General features: G+C 38.2%; 1 protein-coding gene across 3 annotated transcripts in view; it reads left to right on the forward strand.

Moving 5' to 3' along the window:
- LOC119737787 overlaps positions 1-16,170 on the forward strand; it is a 53,558-nt gene extending 37,388 nt beyond the window's left edge. For all 3 annotated transcript variants that reach the window (XM_038212396.1, XM_038212395.1, XM_038212397.1), the window contains exons 25-27: positions 329-592; positions 14,273-14,275; positions 16,010-16,170. In XM_038212396.1, coding sequence (XP_038068324.1) covers positions 329-592; positions 14,273-14,275; positions 16,010-16,127 — 385 coding nt within the window. In that variant the 3' untranslated portion in view covers positions 16,128-16,170. The remainder of the gene's footprint in view (positions 1-328; positions 593-14,272; positions 14,276-16,009) is intronic.
- The last annotated feature ends 4,419 nt before the right edge of the window (positions 16,171-20,589 follow it).

A 20,589-nucleotide genomic window follows, 5' to 3' on the forward strand; every position in this document is an offset into this window, starting at 1 on the left:
GCTAAGATTGACGGGGCTTATGACTTATCCCGATCGGTCAGTGGCGCATCCGGATTTGGTTGGGGGGGGGGGGGCTCAAATTTTTTTTCAAAAAAATGTTGCCAAAAATTTTTGGCCGCAACCCCGGGTGCGCCACTGCGATCGGTCCATTGTTCCAAGTATGGGGGCAGCGCGTCCATGTCGGCACGTCCGCGAGTGCGCGTAGTATGGCGAGTACGCTCTCTATTTTTTTTAAATATAACTATAATTTTGTCATATTGGAGTTCATCAAAATTATCTTAATTATGTGCTGATCAGAATCATTCAATAATTGTTTTTGTCATCCAAGGCAAATGACAGTGCCCAATACCCCTCCAGTCAAAGGCACCCCAGCAGGCCGTCGTACTGTCATTCCAGTCAGCTCCACCTCACATTCTAGATCACCTGATGTAATGGTAGGCCAATCCTCAGTCAGTCAGGCTAGTGTAGATAGGATTGAGGAGTCGTGGAGTGTTCATCCACAGCAGCTGCTACTGACTACACCAGGAGCTGACCTAGGCGTGCAGAAGAGCCACAGCATCCGATTGGCCAACCACTCAGTCAGGCACTTGAGGTCAGTATCTAGCCTTCAAACCCAATCAAAAGCCCTTTTCACACTAGAGCCTCTCAACCCGGGTTGAACTCAACCCTGGGCGAACCCAGTGCCGCCCTGGGTTGAGTTTTTGATTTTTCAACCCTGCGTTCAACCCCGCATCGTTTCACACTTGTTTCATGCAAATCAAGTTTATCATGCTCAGTTACTACTGTTTTGAAACCTGGAAAGATTTTCAACCCGGGTTGAAAATCTCAACCCTGGTGTGGAGCAGGGTTGAGTTCAACCCGGGGTGAAATCAATCTCGGGGTTGACGTAGGGTTGACGCAGGGTTAACATTCTTCAAATGTGAAACGATGCATGTTTTCAATGTTTGAAGTTTTTGGGGCATTTTGTAACAAATCTAAAATTGTTCTTTTCTCACTGGATACTGAATGTAATGAGTTGAACTCTTCGTGGAATTCAATTCTGGCCTCTAGGCACCTCGTGTGAACTTTTGAGCAAATTTGATGAAGTTGGATTTTTTGGGTCAAAAACTGACTTTTTTGATGATGCCGCCTATGGAAAACGTTGAAGTTTCGGGGCATTTTGTAACAAATCTAAAATTGTTCTTTTCTCACTGGATACTGAATTTAATGAGTTGAACTCTTCAGGGAACTCAATTCTGGCCTCTAGGCACCTCGTGTGAACTGATGAGCAAATTTGATGAAGTTGGATTTTTCGGGTCAAAAACTGACTTTTTTGATGATGCCGCCTATGGAAAACGTTGAAGTTTCGGGGCATTTTGTAACAAATCTAAAATTGTTCTTTTCTCACTGGATACTGAATGTAATGAGTTGAACTCTTCAGGGAACTCAATTCTGGCCTCTAGGCACCTCGTGTGAACTTTTGAGCAAATTTGGTGAAGATGGATTTTGGGTCAAAAACTGACTTTTTCGATGATGCCGGCTATGGAAAACGTTGAAGTTTTTGGGCATTTTGTAAAAAAACTAAAATTGTTCTTTTCTCACTGGATACTGAATGTAATGAGTTGAACAATTCAGGGAATCCAATTCTGGCCTCTAGGCACCTCGTGTGAACTTTTGAGGAAATTTGATGAAATTGGATTTTTGGGTCAAAAACTGACTTTTTCGATGATGCCGGCTATGGAAAACGTTGGAAGTTTTTGGGCATTTTGTAACAAATCTAAAATTGTTCTTTTCTCACTGGATACTGAATGTAATGAGTTGAACTCTTCAGGGAATTCAATTCTGGCCTCTAGGCACCTCGTGTGAACTTTTGAGCAAATTTGATACACTTGTATTTTTGGGTCAAAAACTGACTTTTTTGATGATGCCGCCTATGGAAAACGTTGAAGTTTCGGGGCATTTTGTAACAAATCTAAAATTGTTCTTTTCTCACTGGATACTGAATTTAATGAGTTGAACTCTTCAGGGAACTCAATTCTGGCCTCTAGGCACCTCGTGTGAACTTTTGAGCAATTTTGATGAAGTTGGATTTTTCGGGTCAAAAACTGACTTTTTCGATGATGCCGGCTATGGAAAACGTTGGAAGTTTTTGGGTATTTTGTAACAAATCTAAAATTGTTCTTTTCTCACTGGATACTGATTGTAATGAGTTGAACTCTTCAGGGAATTCAATTCTGGCCTTTAGGCAGCTCATGTGAACTTTTGAGCAAATTTGATGAAGTTGTATTTTGGGTCAAAAACTGACTTTTTCGATGATGCCGGCTATGGAAAACGTTGAAGTTTTGGGGCATTTTGTAAAAAATCTAAAATTGTTCTTTTCTCACTGGATACTGAATGTAATGAGTTAAACTCTTCAGGGAACTCAATTCTGGCCTCTAGGCACCTCGTGTGAACTTTTGAGCAAATTTGATGAAGTTATATTTTTGGGTCAAAAACTGACTTTTTCAATGATGCCGGCTATGGAAAACGTTGAAGTTTTTGGGCATTTTGTAAAAAATCTAAAATTGTTCTTTTCTCACTGGATACTGAATGTAATGAGTTAAACTCTTCAGGGAACTCAATTCTGGCCTCTAGGCACCTCGTGTGAACTTTTGAGCAAATTTGATGAAGTTATATTTTTGGGTCAAAAACTGACTTTTTCGATGATGCCGGCTATGGAAAACGTTGGAAGTTTTGGTGCATTTTGTAACAAATCTAAAATTGTTCTTTTCTCACTGGATACTGAATGTAATGAGTTGAACTCTTCAGGGAACTCAATTCTGGCCTCTAGGCACCTCGTGTGAACTTTTGAGCAAATTTGGTGAAGATGAATTTTTGGGTCAAAAACTGACTTTTTTGATGATGCCGGCTATGGAAAACGTGGAAGTTTTGGGGCATTTTGTAAAAAATCTAAAATTGTTCTTTTCTCACTGGATACTGAATGTAATGAGTTGAACTCTTCAGGGAATTCCATTCTGGCCTCGAGGCACCTGGTGTGAACTTCTGAGCAAATTTTGTGAAGATGGATTTTTGGGTCAAAAACTGACTTTTTGATGATGACAGCTATGGAAAAGGTTGGAAGTTTTGGTGCATTTTGTAACAAATCTAAAATTGTTCTTTTCTCACTGGATACTGAATGTAATGAGTTGAACTCTTCAGGGAATTCAATTCTGGCCTCTAGGCACCTCGTGTGAACTTCTGAGCAAATTTGGTGAAGATGGATTTTTGGGTCAAAAACTGACTTTTTTGATGATGCCGGCTATGGAAAACGTTGGAAGTTTTGGTGCATTTTGTAACAAATCTAAAATTGTTCTTTTCTCACTGGATACTGAATGTAATGAGTTGAACTCTTCAGGGAATTCAATTCTGGCCTCTAGGTAGCTCATGTGAACTTTTGAGCAAATTTGATGAAAATGGATTTTTGGGTCAAAAACTGACTTTTTCGATGATGCCGGCTATGGAAAACGTTGAAGTTTTTGCGCATTTTGTAAAAAAACTTAAATTGTTCTTTTCTCACTGGATACTGAATGTAATGAGTTGAACTCTTCAGGGAATTCAATTCTGGCTTCTAGGCACCTCGTGTGAACTTTTGAGGAAATTTGATGAAATTGGATTTTTGGTTCAAAAACTGACTTTTTCGATGATGCCGGGTATGGAAAACGTTGAAGTTTTGGGGCATTTTGTAAAAAATCTAAAATTGTTCTTTTCTCACTGGATACTGAATGTAATGAGTTGAACTCTTCAGGGAATTCCATTCTGGCCTCTAGGTAGCTCATGTGAACTTTTGAGCAAATTTGATGAAGTTGGATTTTTGGGTCAAAAACTGACTTTTTTTATGATGCCGGCTATGGAAAACGTTGAAGTTTTGGGGCATTTTGTAAAAAAACTAAAATTGTTCTTTTCTCACTGAATACTGAATGTAATCAGTTGAACTCTTCAGGGAATTCAATTCTGGCCTCTAGGCACCTCGTGTGAACTTTTGAGCAAATTTGATGATATTGGATTTTTGGGTCAAAAACTGACTTTTTCGATGATGCCGGCTATGGAAAACGTTGAAGTTTTGGGGCATTTTGTAACAAATTTAAAATTGTTCTTTTCTCACTGGATACTGAATGTAATGAGTTGAACTCTTCAGGGAATTCAATTCTGGCCTCTAGGCACCTCGTGTGAACTTCTGAGCAAATTTGGTGAAGATGGATTTTTGGGTCAAAAACTGACTTTTTCGATGATGCCGGCTATGGAAAACGTTGGAAGTTTTGGGGCATTCTGTAACAAATCTAAAATTGTTCTTTTCTCACTGGATACGGAATGTAATGAGTTGAACTCTTCAGGGAATTCAATTCTGGCCTCTAGGTAGCTCATGTGAACTTTTTAGCAAATTTGATGTAGTTGGATTTTTGGGTCAAAAACTGACTTTTTCGATGATGCCGGCTATGGAAAACGTTGAAGTTTTGGGGCATTTTGTAAAAAATCTAAAATTGTTCTTTTCTCACTGGATACTGAATGTAATGAGTTGAACTCTTCAGGGAATTCAATTCTGGCCTCTAGGCACCTCGTGTGAACTTCTGAGCAAATTTGGTGAAGATGGATTTTTGGGTCAAAAACTGACTTTTTTGATGATGCCGGCTATGGAAAACGTTGGTAGTTTGGGGCATTCTGTAACAAATCTAAAATTGTTCTTTTCTCACTGGATACTGAATGTAATGAGTTGAACTCTTCAGGGAATTCAATTCTGGCCTCTAGGTAGCTCATGTGAACTTTTTAGCAAATTTGATGAAGTTGGATTTTTGGGTCAAAAACTGACTTTTTCGATGATGCCGGCTATGGAAAACGTTGAAGTTTTTTGGCATTTTGTAAAAAATCTAAAATTGTTCTTTTCTCACTGGATATTGAATGTAATGAGTTGAACTCTTCAGGGAATTCCATTCTGGCCTCTAGGTAGCTCATGTGAACTTTTGAGCAAATTTGATGAAGTTGGATTTTGGGTCAAAAACTGACTTTTTTTATGATGCCGGCTATGGAAAACGTTGAAGTTTTGGGGCATTTGTAAAAAAACTAAAATTGTTCTTTTCTCACTGAATACTGAATGTAATCAGTTGAACTCTTCAGGGAATTCAATTCTGGCCTCTAGGCACCTCGTGTGAACTTTTGAGCAAATTTGATGATATTGGATTTTTGGGTCAAAAACTGACTTTTTCGATGATGCCGGCTATGGAAAACGTTGAAGTTTTGGGGCATTTTGTAACAAATTTAAAATTGTTCTTTTCTCACTGGATACTGAATGTAATGAGTTGAACTCTTCAGGGAATTCAATTCTGGCCTCTAGGCACCTCGTGTGAACTTCTGAGCAAATTTGGTGAAGATGGATTTTTGGGTCAAAAACTGACTTTTTCGATGATGCCGGCTATGGAAAACGTTGGAAGTTTTGGGGCATTCTGTAACAAATCTAAAATTGTTCTTTTCTCACTGGATACGGAATGTAATGAGTTGAACTCTTCAGGGAATTCAATTCTGGCCTCTAGGTAGCTCATGTGAACTTTTTAGCAAATTTGATGTAGTTGGATTTTTGGGTCAAAAACTGACTTTTTCGATGATGCCGGCTATGGAAAACGTTGAAGTTTTGGGGCATTTTGTAAAAAATCTAAAATTGTTCTTTTCTCACTGGATACTGAATGTAATGAGTTGAACTCTTCAGGGAATTCAATTCTGGCCTCTAGGCACCTCGTGTGAACTTCTGAGCAAATTTGGTGAAGATGGATTTTTGGGTCAAAAACTGACTTTTTTGATGATGCCGGCTATGGAAAACGTTGGTAGTTTGGGGCATTCTGTAACAAAGCTAAAATTGTTCTTTTCTCACTGGATACTGAATGTAATGAGTTGAACTCTTCAGGGAATTCAATTCTGGCCTCTAGGTAGCTCATGTGAACTTTTTAGCAAATTTGATGAAGTTGGATTTTTGGGTCAAAAACTGACTTTTTCGATGATGCCGGCTATGGAAAACGTTGAAGTTTTTTGGCATTTTGTAAAAAATCTAAAATTGTTCTTTTCTCACTGGATATTGAATGTAATGAGTTGAACTCTTCAGGGAACTCAATTCTGGCCTCTAGGCACCTCCTGTGAACTTTTGAGCAATTTTTGATGAAGTTATATTTTTGGGTCAAAAACTGACTTTTTCGATGATGCCGGCTATGGAAAACGTTGAAGATTTGGGGCATTTTGTAACAAATCTAAAATTGTTCTTTTCTCACTGGATACTGAATTTAATGAGTTGAACTCTTCAGGGAACTCAATTCTGGCCTCTAGGCACCTCGTGTGAACTGATGAGCAAATTTGATGAAGTTGGATTTTTCGGGTCAAAAACTTACTTTTTTGATGATGCCGCCTATGGAAAACGTTGAAGTTTCGGGGCATTTTGTAACAAATCTAAAATTGTTCTTTTCTCACTGGATACTGAATGTAATGAGTTGAACTCTTCAGGGAACTCAATTCTGGCCTCTAGGCACCTCGTGTGAACTTTTGAGCAAATTTGGTGAAGATGGATTTTTGGGTCAAAAACTGACTTTTTCGATGATGCCGGCTATGGAAAACGTTGAAGTTTTGGGGCATTTTGTAAAAAAACTAAAATTGTTCTTTTCTCACTGGATACTGAATGTAATGAGTTGAACAATTCAGGGAATCCAATTCTGGCCTCTAGGCACCTCGTGTGAACTTTTGAGGAAATTTGATGAAATTGGATATTTGGGTCAAAAACTGACTTTTTCGATGATGCCGGCTATGGAAAACGTTGAAGTTTTGGGGCATTTTTTAACAAATCTAAAATTGTTCTTTTCTCACTGGATACTGAATGTAATGAGTTGAACTCTTCAGGGAATTCAATTCTGGCCTCTAGGTAGCTTATGTGAACTTTTGAGCAAATTTGATGAAAATCGATTTTTGGGTCAAAAACTGACTTTTTCGATGATGCCGGCTATGGAAAACGTTGAAGTTTTTGGGCATTTTGTAAAAAAACTAAAATTGTTCTTTTCTCACTGGATACTGAATGTAATGAGTTGAACTCTGCAGGGAATTCAATTCTGGCTTCTAGGCACCTCGTGTGAACTTTTGAGGAAATTTGATGAAATTGGATTTTTGGGTCAAAAACTGACTTTTTCGATGATGCCGGCTATGGAAAACGTTGAAGTTTTGGGGCATTTTGTAACAAATCTAAAATTGTTCTTTTCTCACTGGATACTGAATTTAATGAGTTGAACTCTTCAGGGAACTCAATTCTGGCCTCTAGGCACCTCGTGTGAACTGATGAGCAAATTTGATGAAGTTGGATTTTTCGGGTCAAAAACTTACTTTTTTGATGATGCCGCCTATGGAAAACGTTGAAGTTTCGGGGCATTTTGTAACAAATCTAAAATTGTTCTTTTCTCACTGGATACTGAATGTAATGAGTTGAACTCTTCAGGGAACTCAATTCTGGCCTCTAGGCACCTCGTGTGAACTTTTGAGCAAATTTGGTGAAGATGGATTTTTGGGTCAAAAACTGACTTTTTCGATGATGCCGGCTATGGAAAACGTTGAAGTTTTGGGGCATTTTGTAAAAAAACTAAAATTGTTCTTTTCTCACTGGATACTGAATGTAATGAGTTGAACAATTCAGGGAATCCAATTCTGGCCTCTAGGCACCTCGTGTGAACTTTTGAGGAAATTTGATGAAATTGGATATTTGGGTCAAAAACTGACTTTTTCGATGATGCCGGCTATGGAAAACGTTGAAGTTTTGGGGCATTTTTTAACAAATCTAAAATTGTTCTTTTCTCACTGGATACTGAATGTAATGAGTTGAACTCTTCAGGGAATTCAATTCTGGCCTCTAGGTAGCTTATGTGAACTTTTGAGCAAATTTGATGAAAATCGATTTTTGGGTCAAAAACTGACTTTTTCGATGATGCCGGCTATGGAAAACGTTGAAGTTTTGGGCATTTTGTAAAAAAACTAAAATTGTTCTTTTCTCACTGGATACTGAATGTAATGAGTTGAACTCTGCAGGGAATTCAATTCTGGCTTCTAGGCACCTCGTGTGAACTTTTGAGGAAATTTGATGAAATTGGATTTTTGGGTCAAAAACTGACTTTTTCGATGATGCCGGCTATGGAAAACGTTGAAGTTTTTGGGCATTTTGTAAAAAATCTAAAATTGTTCTTTTCTCACTGGATACTGAATGTAATGAGTTGAACTCTTCAGGGAATTCCATTCTGGCCTCTAGGCACCTCGTGTGAACTTCTGAGCAAATTTGGTGAATATGGATTTTTGGGTCAAAAAACTGACTTTTTCGATGATGCCGGCTATGGAAAACGTTGGAAGTTTTGGTGCATTTTGTAACAAATCTAAAATTGTTCTTTTCTCACTGGATACTGAATGTAATGAGTTGAACTCTTCAGGGAACTCAATTCTGGCCTCTAGGCACCTCGTGTGAACTTTTGAGCAAATTTGGTGAAGATGGATTTTTGGGTCAAAAACTGACTTTTTCGATGATGCCGGCTATGGAAAACGTTGAAGTTTTGGGGCATTTTGTAAAAAAACTAAAATTGTTCTTTTCTCACTGGATACTGAATGTAATGAGTTGAACAATTCAGGGAATCCAATGCTGGCCTCTAGGCACCTCGTGTGAACTTTTGAGGAAATTTGATGAAATTGGATATTTGGGTCAAAAACTGACTTTTTCGATGATGCCGGCTATGGAAAACGTTGAAGTTTTGGGGCATTTTTTAACAAATCTAAAATTGTTCTTTTCTCACTGGATACTGAATGTAATGAGTTGAACTCTTCAGGGAATTCAATTCTGGCCTCTAGGCACCTCGTGTGAACTTTTGAGGAAATTTGATGAAATTGGATATTTGGGTCAAAAACTGACTTTTCGATGATGCCGGCTATGGAAAACGTTGAAGTTTTGGGGCATTTTTTAACAAATCTAAAATTGTTCTTTTCTCACTGGATACTGAATGTAATGAGTTGAACTCTTCAGGGTATTCAATTCTGGCCTCTAGGCACCTCGTGTGAACTTCTGAGCAAATTTGGTTAAGATGGATTTTTGGGTCAAAAACTGACTTTTTTGATGATGCCGGCTATGGAAAACGTTGGAAGTTTTGGTGCATTTTGTAACAAATCTAAAATTGTTCTTTTCTCACTGGATACTGAATGTAATGAGTTGAACTCTTCAGGGAATTCAATTTTGGCCTCTAGGCACCTCGTGTGAACTTTTGAGCAAATTTGGTGAAGATGGATTTTTGGGTCAAAAACTGACTTTTTCGATGATGCCGGCTATGGAAAACGTTGAAGTTTTGGGGCATTTGTAAAAAAACTAAAATTGTTCTTTTCTCACTGGATACTGAATGTAATGAGTTGAACAATTCAGGGAATCCAATTCTGGCCTCTAGGCACCTCGTGTGAATTTTGAGGAAATTTGATGAAATTGGATATTTGGGTCAAAAACTGACTTTTTCGATGATGCCGGCTATGGAAAACGTTGAAGTTTTGGGGCATTTTTTAACAAATCTAAAATTGTTCTTTTCTCACTGGATACTGAATGTAATGAGTTGAACTCTTCAGGGAATTCAATTCTGGCCTCTAGGCACCTCGTGTGAACTTCTGAGCAAATTTGGTTAAGATGGATTTGGGGTCAAAAACTGACTTTTTTGATGATGCCGGCTATGGAAAACGTTGGAAGTTTGGTGCATTTTGTAACAAATCTAAAATTGTTCTTTTCTCACTGGATACTGAATGTAATGAGTTGAACTCTTCAGGGAATTCAATTCTGGCCTCTAGGTAGCTTATGTGAACTTTTGAGCAAATTTGATGAAAATCGATTTTGGGTCAAAAACTGACTTTTTCGATGATGCCGGCTATGGAAAACGTTGAAGTTTTGGGGCATTTTGTAAAAAAACTAAAATTGTTCTTTTCTCACTGGATACTGAATGTAATGAGTTGAACTCTGCAGGGAATTCAATTCTGGCTTCTAGGCACCTCGTGTGAACTTTTGAGGAAATTTGATGAAATTGGATTTTTGGGTCAAAAACTGACTTTTTCGATGATGCCGGCTATGGAAAACGTTGAAGTTTTGGGCATTTTGTAAAAAATCTAAAATTGTTCTTTTCTCACTGGATACTGAATGTAATGAGTTGAACTCTTCAGGGAATTCCATTCTGGCCTCTAGGCACCTCGTGTGAACTTCTGAGCAAATTTGGTGAATATGGATTTTTGGGTCAAAAACTGACTTTTTCGATGATGCCGGCTATGGAAAACGTTGGAAGTTTTGGTGCATTTTGTAACAAATCTAAAATTGTTCTTTTCTCACTGGATACTGAATGTAATGAGTTGAACTCTTCAGGGAACTCAATTCTGGCCTCTAGGCACCTCGTGTGAACTTTTGAGCAAATTTGGTGAAGATGGATTTTTGGGTCAAAAACTGACTTTTTCGATGATGCCGGCTATGGAAAACGTTGAAGTTTTGGGGCATTTTGTAAAAAAACTAAAATTGTTCTTTTCTCACTGGATACTGAATGTAATGAGTTGAACAATTCAGGGAATCCAATGCTGGCCTCTAGGCACCTCGTGTGAACTTTTGAGGAAATTTGATGAAATTGGATATTTGGGTCAAAAACTGACTTTTTCGATGATGCCGGCTATGGAAAACGTTGAAGTTTTGGGGCATTTTTTAACAAATCTAAAATTGTTCTTTTCTCACTGGATACTGAATGTAATGAGTTGAACTCTTCAGGGAATTCAATTCTGGCCTCTAGGCACCTCGTGTGAACTTTTGAGGAAATTTGATGAAATTGGGTATTTGGGTCAAAAACTGACTTTTTCGATGATGCCGGCTATGGAAAACGTTGAAGTTTTGGGGCATTTTTTAACAAATCTAAAATTGTTCTTTTCTCACTGGATACTGAATGTAATGAGTTGAACTCTTCAGGGTATTCAATTCTGGCCTCTAGGCACCTCGTGTGAACTTCTGAGCAAATTTGGTTAAGATGGATTTTTGGGTCAAAAACTGACTTTTTTGATGATGCCGGCTATGGAAAACGTTGGAAGTTTTGGGCATTTGTAACAAATCTAAAATTGTTCTTTTCTCACTGGATACTGAATGTAATGAGTTGAACTCTTCAGGGAATTCAATTCTGGCCTCTAGGTAGCTTATGTGAACTTTTGAGCAAATTTGATGAAAATCGATTTTTGGGTCAAAAACTGACTTTTTCGATGATGCCGGCTATGGAAAACGTTGAAGTTTTTGGGCATTTTGTAAAAAAACTAAAATTGTTCTTTTCTCACTGGATACTGAATGTAATGAGTTGAACTCTGCAGGGAATTCCATTCTGGCCTCTAGGCACCTCGTATGATTTCTGAGCAAATTGGTGAATATGGATTTTTGGGTCAAAAACTGACTTTTTCGATGATGCCGGCTATGGAAAACGTTGGAAGTTTTGGTGCATTTTTAACAAATCTAAAATTGTTCTTTTCTCACTGGATACTGAATGTAATGAGTTGAACTCTTCAGGGAATTCAATTCTGGCCTCTACGTAGCTCATGTGAACTTTTGAGCAAATTTGATGAAGTTGGATTTTTGGGTCAAAAACTGACTTTTTTTATGATGCCGGCTATGGAAAACGTTGAAGTTTTGGGGCATTTTGTAAAAAAACTAAAATTGTTCTTTTCTCACTGAATACTGAATGTAATGAGTTGAACTCTTCAGTGAATTCAATTCTGGCCTCTAAGCACCTCATGTGAACTTTTGAGCAAATTTGATGAAGTTATATTTTTGGGTCAAAAACTGACTTTTTCGATGATGCCGGCTATGGAAAACGTTGAAGTTTTTGGGCATTTTGTAAAAAATCTAAAATTGTTCTTTTCTCACTGGATACTGAATGTAATGAGTTGAACTCTGCAGGAATTCAATTCTGGCTTCTAGGCACCTCGTGTGAACTTTTGAGGAAATTTGATGAAATTGGATTTTTGGGTCAAAAAACTGACTTTTCGATGATGCCGGCTATGGAAAACGTTGAAGTTTTGGGGCATTTTGTAAAAAATCTAAAATTGTTCTTTTCTCACTGGATACTGAATGTAATGAGTTGAACTCTTCAGGGAATTCCATTCTGGCCTCTAGGCACCCTCGTGTGAACTTCTGAGCAAATTTGGTGAATATGGATTTTGGGTCAAAAAACTGACTTTTTCGATGATGCCGCTATGGAAAACGTTGGAAGTTTTGGTGCATTTTTTAACAAATCTAAAATTGTTCTTTTCTCACTGGATACTGAATGTAATGAGTTGAACTCTTCAGGGAATTCAATTCTGGCCTCTACGTAGCTCATGTGAACTTTTGAGCAAATTTGATGAAGTTGGATTTTTGGGTCAAAAAACTGACTTTTTTTATGATGCCGGCTATGGAAAACGTTGAAGTTTTGGGGCATTTTGTAAAAAACTAAAATGTTCTTTTCTCACTGAATACTGAATGTAATGAGTTGAACTCTTCAGTGAATTCAATTCTGGCCTCTAAGCACCTCGTGTGAACTTTTGAGCAAATTTGATGATATTGGATTTTTGGGTCAAAAACTGACTTTTTCGATGATGCCGGCTATGGAAAACGTGGAAGTTTTGGTGCATTTTTTAACAAATCTAAAATTGTTCTTTTCTCACTGGATACTGAATGTAATGAGTGGAACTCTTCAGGGAATTCAATTCTGGCCTCTACGTAGCTCATGTGAACTTTTGAGCAAATTTGATGAAGTTGGATTTTTGGGTCAAAAACTGACTTTTTCGATGATGCCGGCTATGGAAAACGTTGAAGTTTTTGGGCATTTTGTAAAAAAAAACTAAAAATTGTTCTTTTCTCACTGAATATGAATGTAATGAGTTGAACTCTTCAGGGAATTCAATTCTGGCCTCTAGGCACCTCGTGTGAACTTTTGAGCAAATTTGATGAAGTTGGATTTTTGGGTCAAAAACTGACTTTTTTGATGATGCGGCTATGGAAAACGTTGAAGTTTTGGGGCATTTTGTAACCAGGCCTTGAATTTGGGAATTTTTAGGGCAAGGCCACTTTAGCCTTGAATGGAGCAAAATTATAGAGGGCACCAAGGCCAGTTGGGAGGGCACCAAGGCCAAACTAATATCTGCAGAAGGGGCACAGAGGCCGGCTAAAAAAAAATGCGAATTTATATCAGCGATCATTGTAGTTATGGCCCCTCTTTAGTTTCGATCAAAATTTGAGTCAAAGGTGTTTTTATCATTCAAAAAATTACCTTTTAACCTAAAGCAGACTTCTCTCAGCTTATATGGCACCTGTTTTGTAATTTTGAACACTTTTTGGGGATAAAATTACGTTATTTGTAAGCGGTTTTATGGTTGGTGACTGTGCGATCGCCATCTCTATTTTCGTGTTGCGTTTTTTCGTTGTCGTTTTCCCTCCAAATTCCCCTAAAAACTCGAAACCCTTCCCTCTATCTGTAACCTACCTGCATGTTCGTAATGTGGCTTAAAGTTGATTTTGTTCTCGGGGAATCGGGCCCATAATTATTACACGATCGCCATTACAATGTCCGCTTTTGACAATCGGAATTCGGAACGCCATGTGCACGCGTGTTTTTACTATGCCCGAGCTCGTTTGCCTCGTACACGAACATCAATGTGTTTTGTATGTACCGCGCATGCAAGCACTGAGAAAAAGAAAGTCTGTTGACTGCACGTAAGATCTGCCGTACTTACTCCTGCTGGTATGTACGTATGGTGTGTGTACGAATACAGACATATTTTTGCGGCGGGGGGGTGTCGCTACTTGAAGTATCGGCACATACAGGAACTGGAGATTCAGTTGTCAGTGTATGTACATGGGCATGTTTCAAAAGTGGTCATCATAGAGGTAAAAAATTAAAAAGCCTTAAACAAGATTTACAAATCCTTATTTTAAAGCAGATTAACCTAATTTTACTATTTTGAATAAAAAAAATTAAATTTACATACTTATCTCAGTGAAAAGTTGCTTTAATAGTGTGGCCAGTGAAATCAATTCATGTCGGACGGAATTTTTGCATTTAAAGAAAACCTTCTCATAATAAGTACAAATGCCTTGAATTCTATCTTTTCCCACAAAAACAATAACTTAGATTGTCTTCAGTCATTATCCATTTCATCATTATTGCTGCTGCCGTAAATCTTGGTATTTCATTTCAAATGATAATTTTTGTTGTCAAGATTTCCGTCCGACATGCCTAAGGTTGTTAAAATGTTTTTTTTTTTAATTTACTTGTTTTAATAAAAAGGCAAATATTGTCAAAGTATCAATGAATAGACTCAGTATTAACACCAACAAAAAGTTTTATGTTTCACCGTCACCTTCGAGAAAAGTGAATAAAAGTGCTTTCCGTCCGACATGCATGTCGGACGGAATGGTATATGTCGGACGGAAATGGACTTTACATTCCTATATAGTTGTGCCTCGGGGAACTGATATTAATTATTGTTAATTCATAAATACCTCAGACAGTTTAGCCATTCCTATTGGTCGAGAGCCCGTCACGTGGCCGGTATTAAAAGGATGATAAAGACATGGCTAGCTGGTCTTAAACACTTTTCCAGTGTCACAATAAAATGTGGACTCCTAAAAATCCAGTGCCTCTTATCGTTTCATTGGTTGAACGTTCACAATCCTCACGTAGGCATGCGCAACACTACCAGGGAGTTAGAATTTTATGGTTCTAAATTCAAAATGCAACGCGCCAGGTGCGTTCTGCGCGACATCGCATAGAACACGATACGCGCGCGTCAATCTCCATAAAAGGGTTGTTTTCATCTTACTCGCCAGCTGAACACTCCATTATTTTGCAGGAGGGATGATTCAAAAAGCATAAAGTGAATTTGTTGAACAAAATCGGGATGTTTGAACGAATTATATGATTTTTTTTTACCGAAAAGGTATTTATGAATGGGAATAAATATACTGTACCGTCGGTATTATTCACTCTGTTTAATACCACTTAGATTCTGGGTGCTGATAATTACCCTCGCCTCCGGCTCGGGTAATTATCAGCACCCAGACTCTAAGTGGTATTAAACAGAGTGATAAAAAACCTCCGGAGCACACATTTATTCCCCTATTAATAAAAAACATAAAGTAGGGGATATAGAACTTTTTCCAAGTTGATATTGTTCTTTGCTCATTTCAGTACCATCAAAGCAAAGCCTACACAGGACAGTAAGATTCCGTCCGACATGCGAAAATCCAAAATTTAGCCAAAGTTGAACAGGCTGACTTGTTGGCAGCCTACTGACCAGTCACACACCTTGTTGTTTCCAATAATTAATTAACCCTTACCCTACTTGACCCTCCAACGCATGCCAATTGTGCCTCAAGAAAATCTCCTATGTTTTTTGCATGGCCCTCCAATATCTGCCATGTCATTTCAAGGGTAACTGGACAGGCACTCCAATACATGCCACAGAGAACAATGAGAGTCCTCTGATAACAAAGTGAGTGCCCCCAGCTGGTCAGTATCAGGCACCCTCCAGGGCCTCCAACTCCTGCCAATTGGAGCCTTCACTGCTACATCAAAGTATCCTCCAATAAACTGCAGCTGGAGGGCATTGGCATAACCAACTGACATGCAGTAAACTACCCTCAGAGAGTAAGGGTTAAGGCAACCTTCTATATTCATGGGAATTAAACTGTGCAATGTACATTAATCATAATCATGTACATTTTATTCTTTTGGACTGATGATGGCTTTTACATATTTGTGTTAAGGGTAGTGAGGTTCGGTAGACATTATTACAAAGTACCGTAGGTGAGGGAATTTAAACTGTATCCAGGTAATTTGGCAAGTACATGTACGGTATGTGTGTGTAAAACTCACCTATACTGGCATATATGTTTTTATCTAAATAAACAAAACATGTCTATTGTGTTACATGAACTTAATAATTTGGAAATTATCGTTATAATGTGTCAGAGCAGTGAAACAATGCTGTTAGCTGTAAAATGCTATACATATACAGAGCATCAATGCATCCAGAAGAGTGCCATGCCAAAGAAAGAGAGCGGAATAGCAAGATCAGGGAGCAATTACACATGAGAAATACACACAAGGAGAAATGAACTTGTGAAATTTAAGGATAGAACACACAAAAAAGAAAGTGTGCCAAAGTGAAGCTGTGTAGCCGCCCCCCCGCCCCCCCCCCCCCCCCCCCCCAATATTTTATGATTGCTATTATTTGCCTTTTTCCACTAGCGGTTAAACCCCCCCCCCCCCCCCAAGGGCGGATCCAGGAATTTTCGCCCCTGGGGGAGGGGGGGGGGGGTTCATCGGCAACAAGATTTGAAATATAGACAGGGTTTTTGTTCTCTGGACACTTGGGGGGGGGGGGGGGGGCTTGTACCATACTTTCAATGGGGCGCTGTTCAATCCGACAATTATTAACAATATATCACGAAATGGTGTACATGTACATACCGGTACATGTACCGGTATGCACCCTAACCAAGCTGGCTCTGTCCGTATTTTGTGCAAAGGCGAACATTATTGCCAGTAAAAAAAAAATGGGGTGTCGGAGTGGGGGGGGGGTTAACATTTTTAAAAATTAATTTCTAGGGGAAAACAATTTTTTTACAGCGCTGGGTTTTGTTTTACCCCCAAACACCCCCCCCCCCGAATCCACATCTGCCCCCCACCCACAATATTTTTCAAAGAGTGTCCTTTTCGTAATAAACGAGGGTCCTTTTTTAGCATGCCTTTTGTGAGTGCCCAATGCGAAAAATTGCGCAAATATTGGCAATTGTTCCTGTATAAATTAGATATATTTTAAACCACCAGTAGTAATATTCTGAATGCATTTTGTCAGAAAATTTAGACATTGTACATGGACCTGAAGTGGATAATATTTGTTAGCTAAAAAACCTGTCTGAAGATTGCAATTATTCATGTTTGTACAGAGGATGTAAACTGATGTACTGAAAATCATGTCGGACGGAATGAAGCATGTCGGACGGATTTTTAATAATCTTTCTCACACAATTGTAAGAAGCTTGATTATTTGTTCATTATAAGTGCCCAGGTGGTAAGCACAGTCAACTACCTAAAGACCACTATCATAAAATTAAGTTTCTTCAAACTTTGTTTTTTTGGGTCAACATAGTGATTCGTCCGACATGATTTGTTCCGTCCGACATGGTGTGGCTTCAGCTGAGCTTAACTGAATGACATAGTGTTGTAGAGAAAATATATACGTCAGCATAAGTAGTGATTGTTACTCTTCTTGACATAAAACATAGAAAAAAAATTATCCTCAAGTTTTGATAAAATCTGATTTGTTTCTGAAATTCTGAGGAGGCTCATTTCTATCGATTCCGTCCGACATGTACACATTTTTCGTAATAAACAGACAAACAAAAGTGTGGAATTTAGAAATAATGTTATGTGTCATTACTTAAAATCTTTGGTGTTGTTTGAAATCAGAATAACATTTTAATGTATTCTAAAACAAAAATTGTTACATTTTGTTCTATCAAATTCCGTCCGACATGATTTGGGACTTTTGAAACATGCCCACATGTACGTGTGTGTACATCATGTACATACAGTGGGGAATTGCCGGCGTTTGGCCGGCCGGCCACGGCCGTACTGCGCGCGTGTGATGATTCGGCGAGATATTAAGACAACTGATCGGGCTGGCATGGCATCGAAAATACATTGTCAATGTGTGGAAAAACAACTGGAATCAAAGGATTGTAGTGGTTTTAATAGGCTGATAGATGTTTTTGCAAAAGGGGCACGACGGCCAAGGTAATCATGGGGCAAGGCAAAAACTGGCCGTGAAGACAGGGATTTTTTGTGGGGCACCTCGGCCAGTAAGAAGGCAACGACGGCACTGGCCGTCGTGGCCGTCGTTCAATTCAAGCCCTGTGTAACAAATCTAAATTGTTCTTTTCTCACTGGATACTGAATGTAATGAGTTGAACTCTTCAGGGAATTCAATTCTGGCCTCTAGGCCCCTCGTGTGAACTTCTGAGCAAATTTGGTGAAGATGGATTTTTGGGTCAAAAAACTGACTTTTTGATGATGCCGGCTATGGAAAACGTTGGAAGTTTTGGGGCATTCTGTAACAAATCTAAAATGTTCTTTCTCACTGGATACTGAATGTAATGAGTTGAACTCTTCAGGGAATTCAATTCTGGCCTCTAGGTAGCTCATGTGAACTTTTTAGCAAATTTGATGAAGTTGGATTTTTGGGTCAAAAAAACTGACTTTTTTGATGATGCTGGCTATGGAAAACGTTGAAGTTTGGGGCATTTTGTAAAAAATCTAAAATTGTTCTTTTCCACTGGATAGGCCTACTGAATGTAATGAGTTGAACTCTTCAGGGAATTCAATGGGGGCCTCTAGGTAGCTCATGTGAAACTTTTTAGCAAATTTGATGAAGTTGGATTTTTGTGTCAAAAACTGACTTTTTCGATGATGCCGGCTATGGAAAACGTTGAAAGTTTTGGGGCATTTTGTAAAAAATCTAAAATTGTTCTTTTCTCACTGGATACTGAATGTAATGAGTTGAACTCTTCAGGGAATTCAATTCTGGCCTCTAGGCTGCTCGTGTGAACTTATGAGCAACTTTGATGAAGTTATATTTTTGGGTCAAAAAACTGACTTTTTCGATGATGCCGGCTATGGAAAACGTTGAAGTTTTGGGGCATTTTGTAAAAAATCTCAAATTGTTCTTTTCTCACTAAATACTGAATGTAATGAGTTGAACTCTTCAGGGAATTCAATTCTTGCCTCGAAGCACCTCTTGTGAACTTTTGAGCAAATTTTGTGAAGATGGATTTTTGGGTCAAAAACTGACTTTTTTGATGATGCCGGCTATGGAAAACGTTGGAAGTTTTGGTGCATTTTGTAACAAATCTAAATTGTTCTTTTCTCACTGGATACTGAATGTAATGAGTTGAACTCTTCAGGAATTCATTCAATTCTGGCCTCTAGGTTGCTCATGTGAACTTTTGAGCAAATTTGATGAAGATGGATTTTTGGGTCAAAAACTGACTTTTTTGATGATGCCGGCTATGGAAAACGTTGGAGTCTTTTGGCATTTTGTAAAAAAACTAAAATTGTTCTTTTCTCACTGGATACTGAATGTAATGAGTTGAACTCTTCAGGGAATTCAATTCTGGCCTCTGGGCACCTCGTGTGAACTTTTGAGCAAATTTGGTGAAGTTATATTTTTGGGGTCAAAAACTGACTTTTTTGATGATGCCGGCTATGGAAAACGTTGAAGTTTTTTGGCATTTTGTAAAAAATCTAAAATTGTTCTTTCTCACTGGATATTGAATGTAATGAGTTGAACTCTTCAGGGAATTCCATTCTGGCCTCTAGGCACCTCGTGTTAACTTTTGAGCAAATTTGATGAAGTTATATTTTTGTGTCAAAAACTGACTTTTTTGATGATGCCGGCTATGGAATACGTTGAAGTTTTGGGCATTTTGTAAAAAATCTAAAATTGTTCTTTTCTCACAGGATACTGAATGTAATGAGTTGAACTCTTCAGGGAATTCAATTCTGTCCTCTAGGCACCTTGTGTGAACTTTTGAGCAAATTGATGCACTTGTATTTTTGTGTCAAAAACTGTCTTTTTGATGATGCCGGCTATGGAAAACATTGAAGTTTTGGGGCATTTTGTGACAAATCTAAATTTGTTCTTTTCTCACTGGATACTGAATGTAATGAGTTGAACTCTTCAGGGAATTCAATTCTGGCCTTTAGGCACCTCGTGTGAACTTTTGAGCAAATTGATGAAGTTGGATTTTCGGGTCAAAAACTGACTTTTTCGATGATGCCGGCTATGGAAAACGTATATTTTTGGGGCATTTGGTAAAAAATCTTAAATTGTTCTTTTCTCAATGGATACTGAATGTAATGAGTTGAACTCTTCAGGGTATTCAATTCTGGCCTCTAGGCACCTCGTGTGAACTTTTGAGCAAATTTGATGAAGTGATATTTTTGGGTCAAAACTGACTTTTTTGATGATGCCGGCTATGGAAAACGTATCATTTTTTTTGCATTTTGTAAAAAATCTAAAATTGTTCTTTTCTCACTGGATATTGAATGTAATGAGTTGAACTCTTCAGGGAACTCAATTCTGGCCTCTATGCACCTCCTGTGAACTTTTGAGCAAATTTGATGAAGTTATATTTTTGGGTCAAAAACTGACTTTTTCGATGATGCCGGCTATGGAAAACGTTGAAGATTTGGGCATTTTGTAAAAAAACTAAAATTGTTTTCTTTTCTCACTGGATACTGAATGTAATGAGTTGAACTCTTCAGGGTATTCAATTCTGGCCTCTAGGCACCTCGTGTGAACTTTTGAGCAAATTTGATGAAGTTGGATTTTTGGGTCAAAAACTGACTTTTTCGATGATGCCGGCTATGGAAAACGTTGAAGTTTTTTTGGCATTTTGTAAAAAATCTAAAATTGTTCTTCTCACAGGATACTGAATGTAATGAGTTGAACTCTTCAGGGATTCCATTCTGTCCTCTAGGCACTTGTGTG

Source organism: Patiria miniata, unplaced genomic scaffold, assembly GCF_015706575.1.
Source record: "Patiria miniata isolate m_02_andy unplaced genomic scaffold, ASM1570657v1 HiC_scaffold_3, whole genome shotgun sequence".
NCBI classification, from domain to species: Eukaryota; Metazoa; Echinodermata; class Asteroidea; order Valvatida; family Asterinidae; genus Patiria; species Patiria miniata.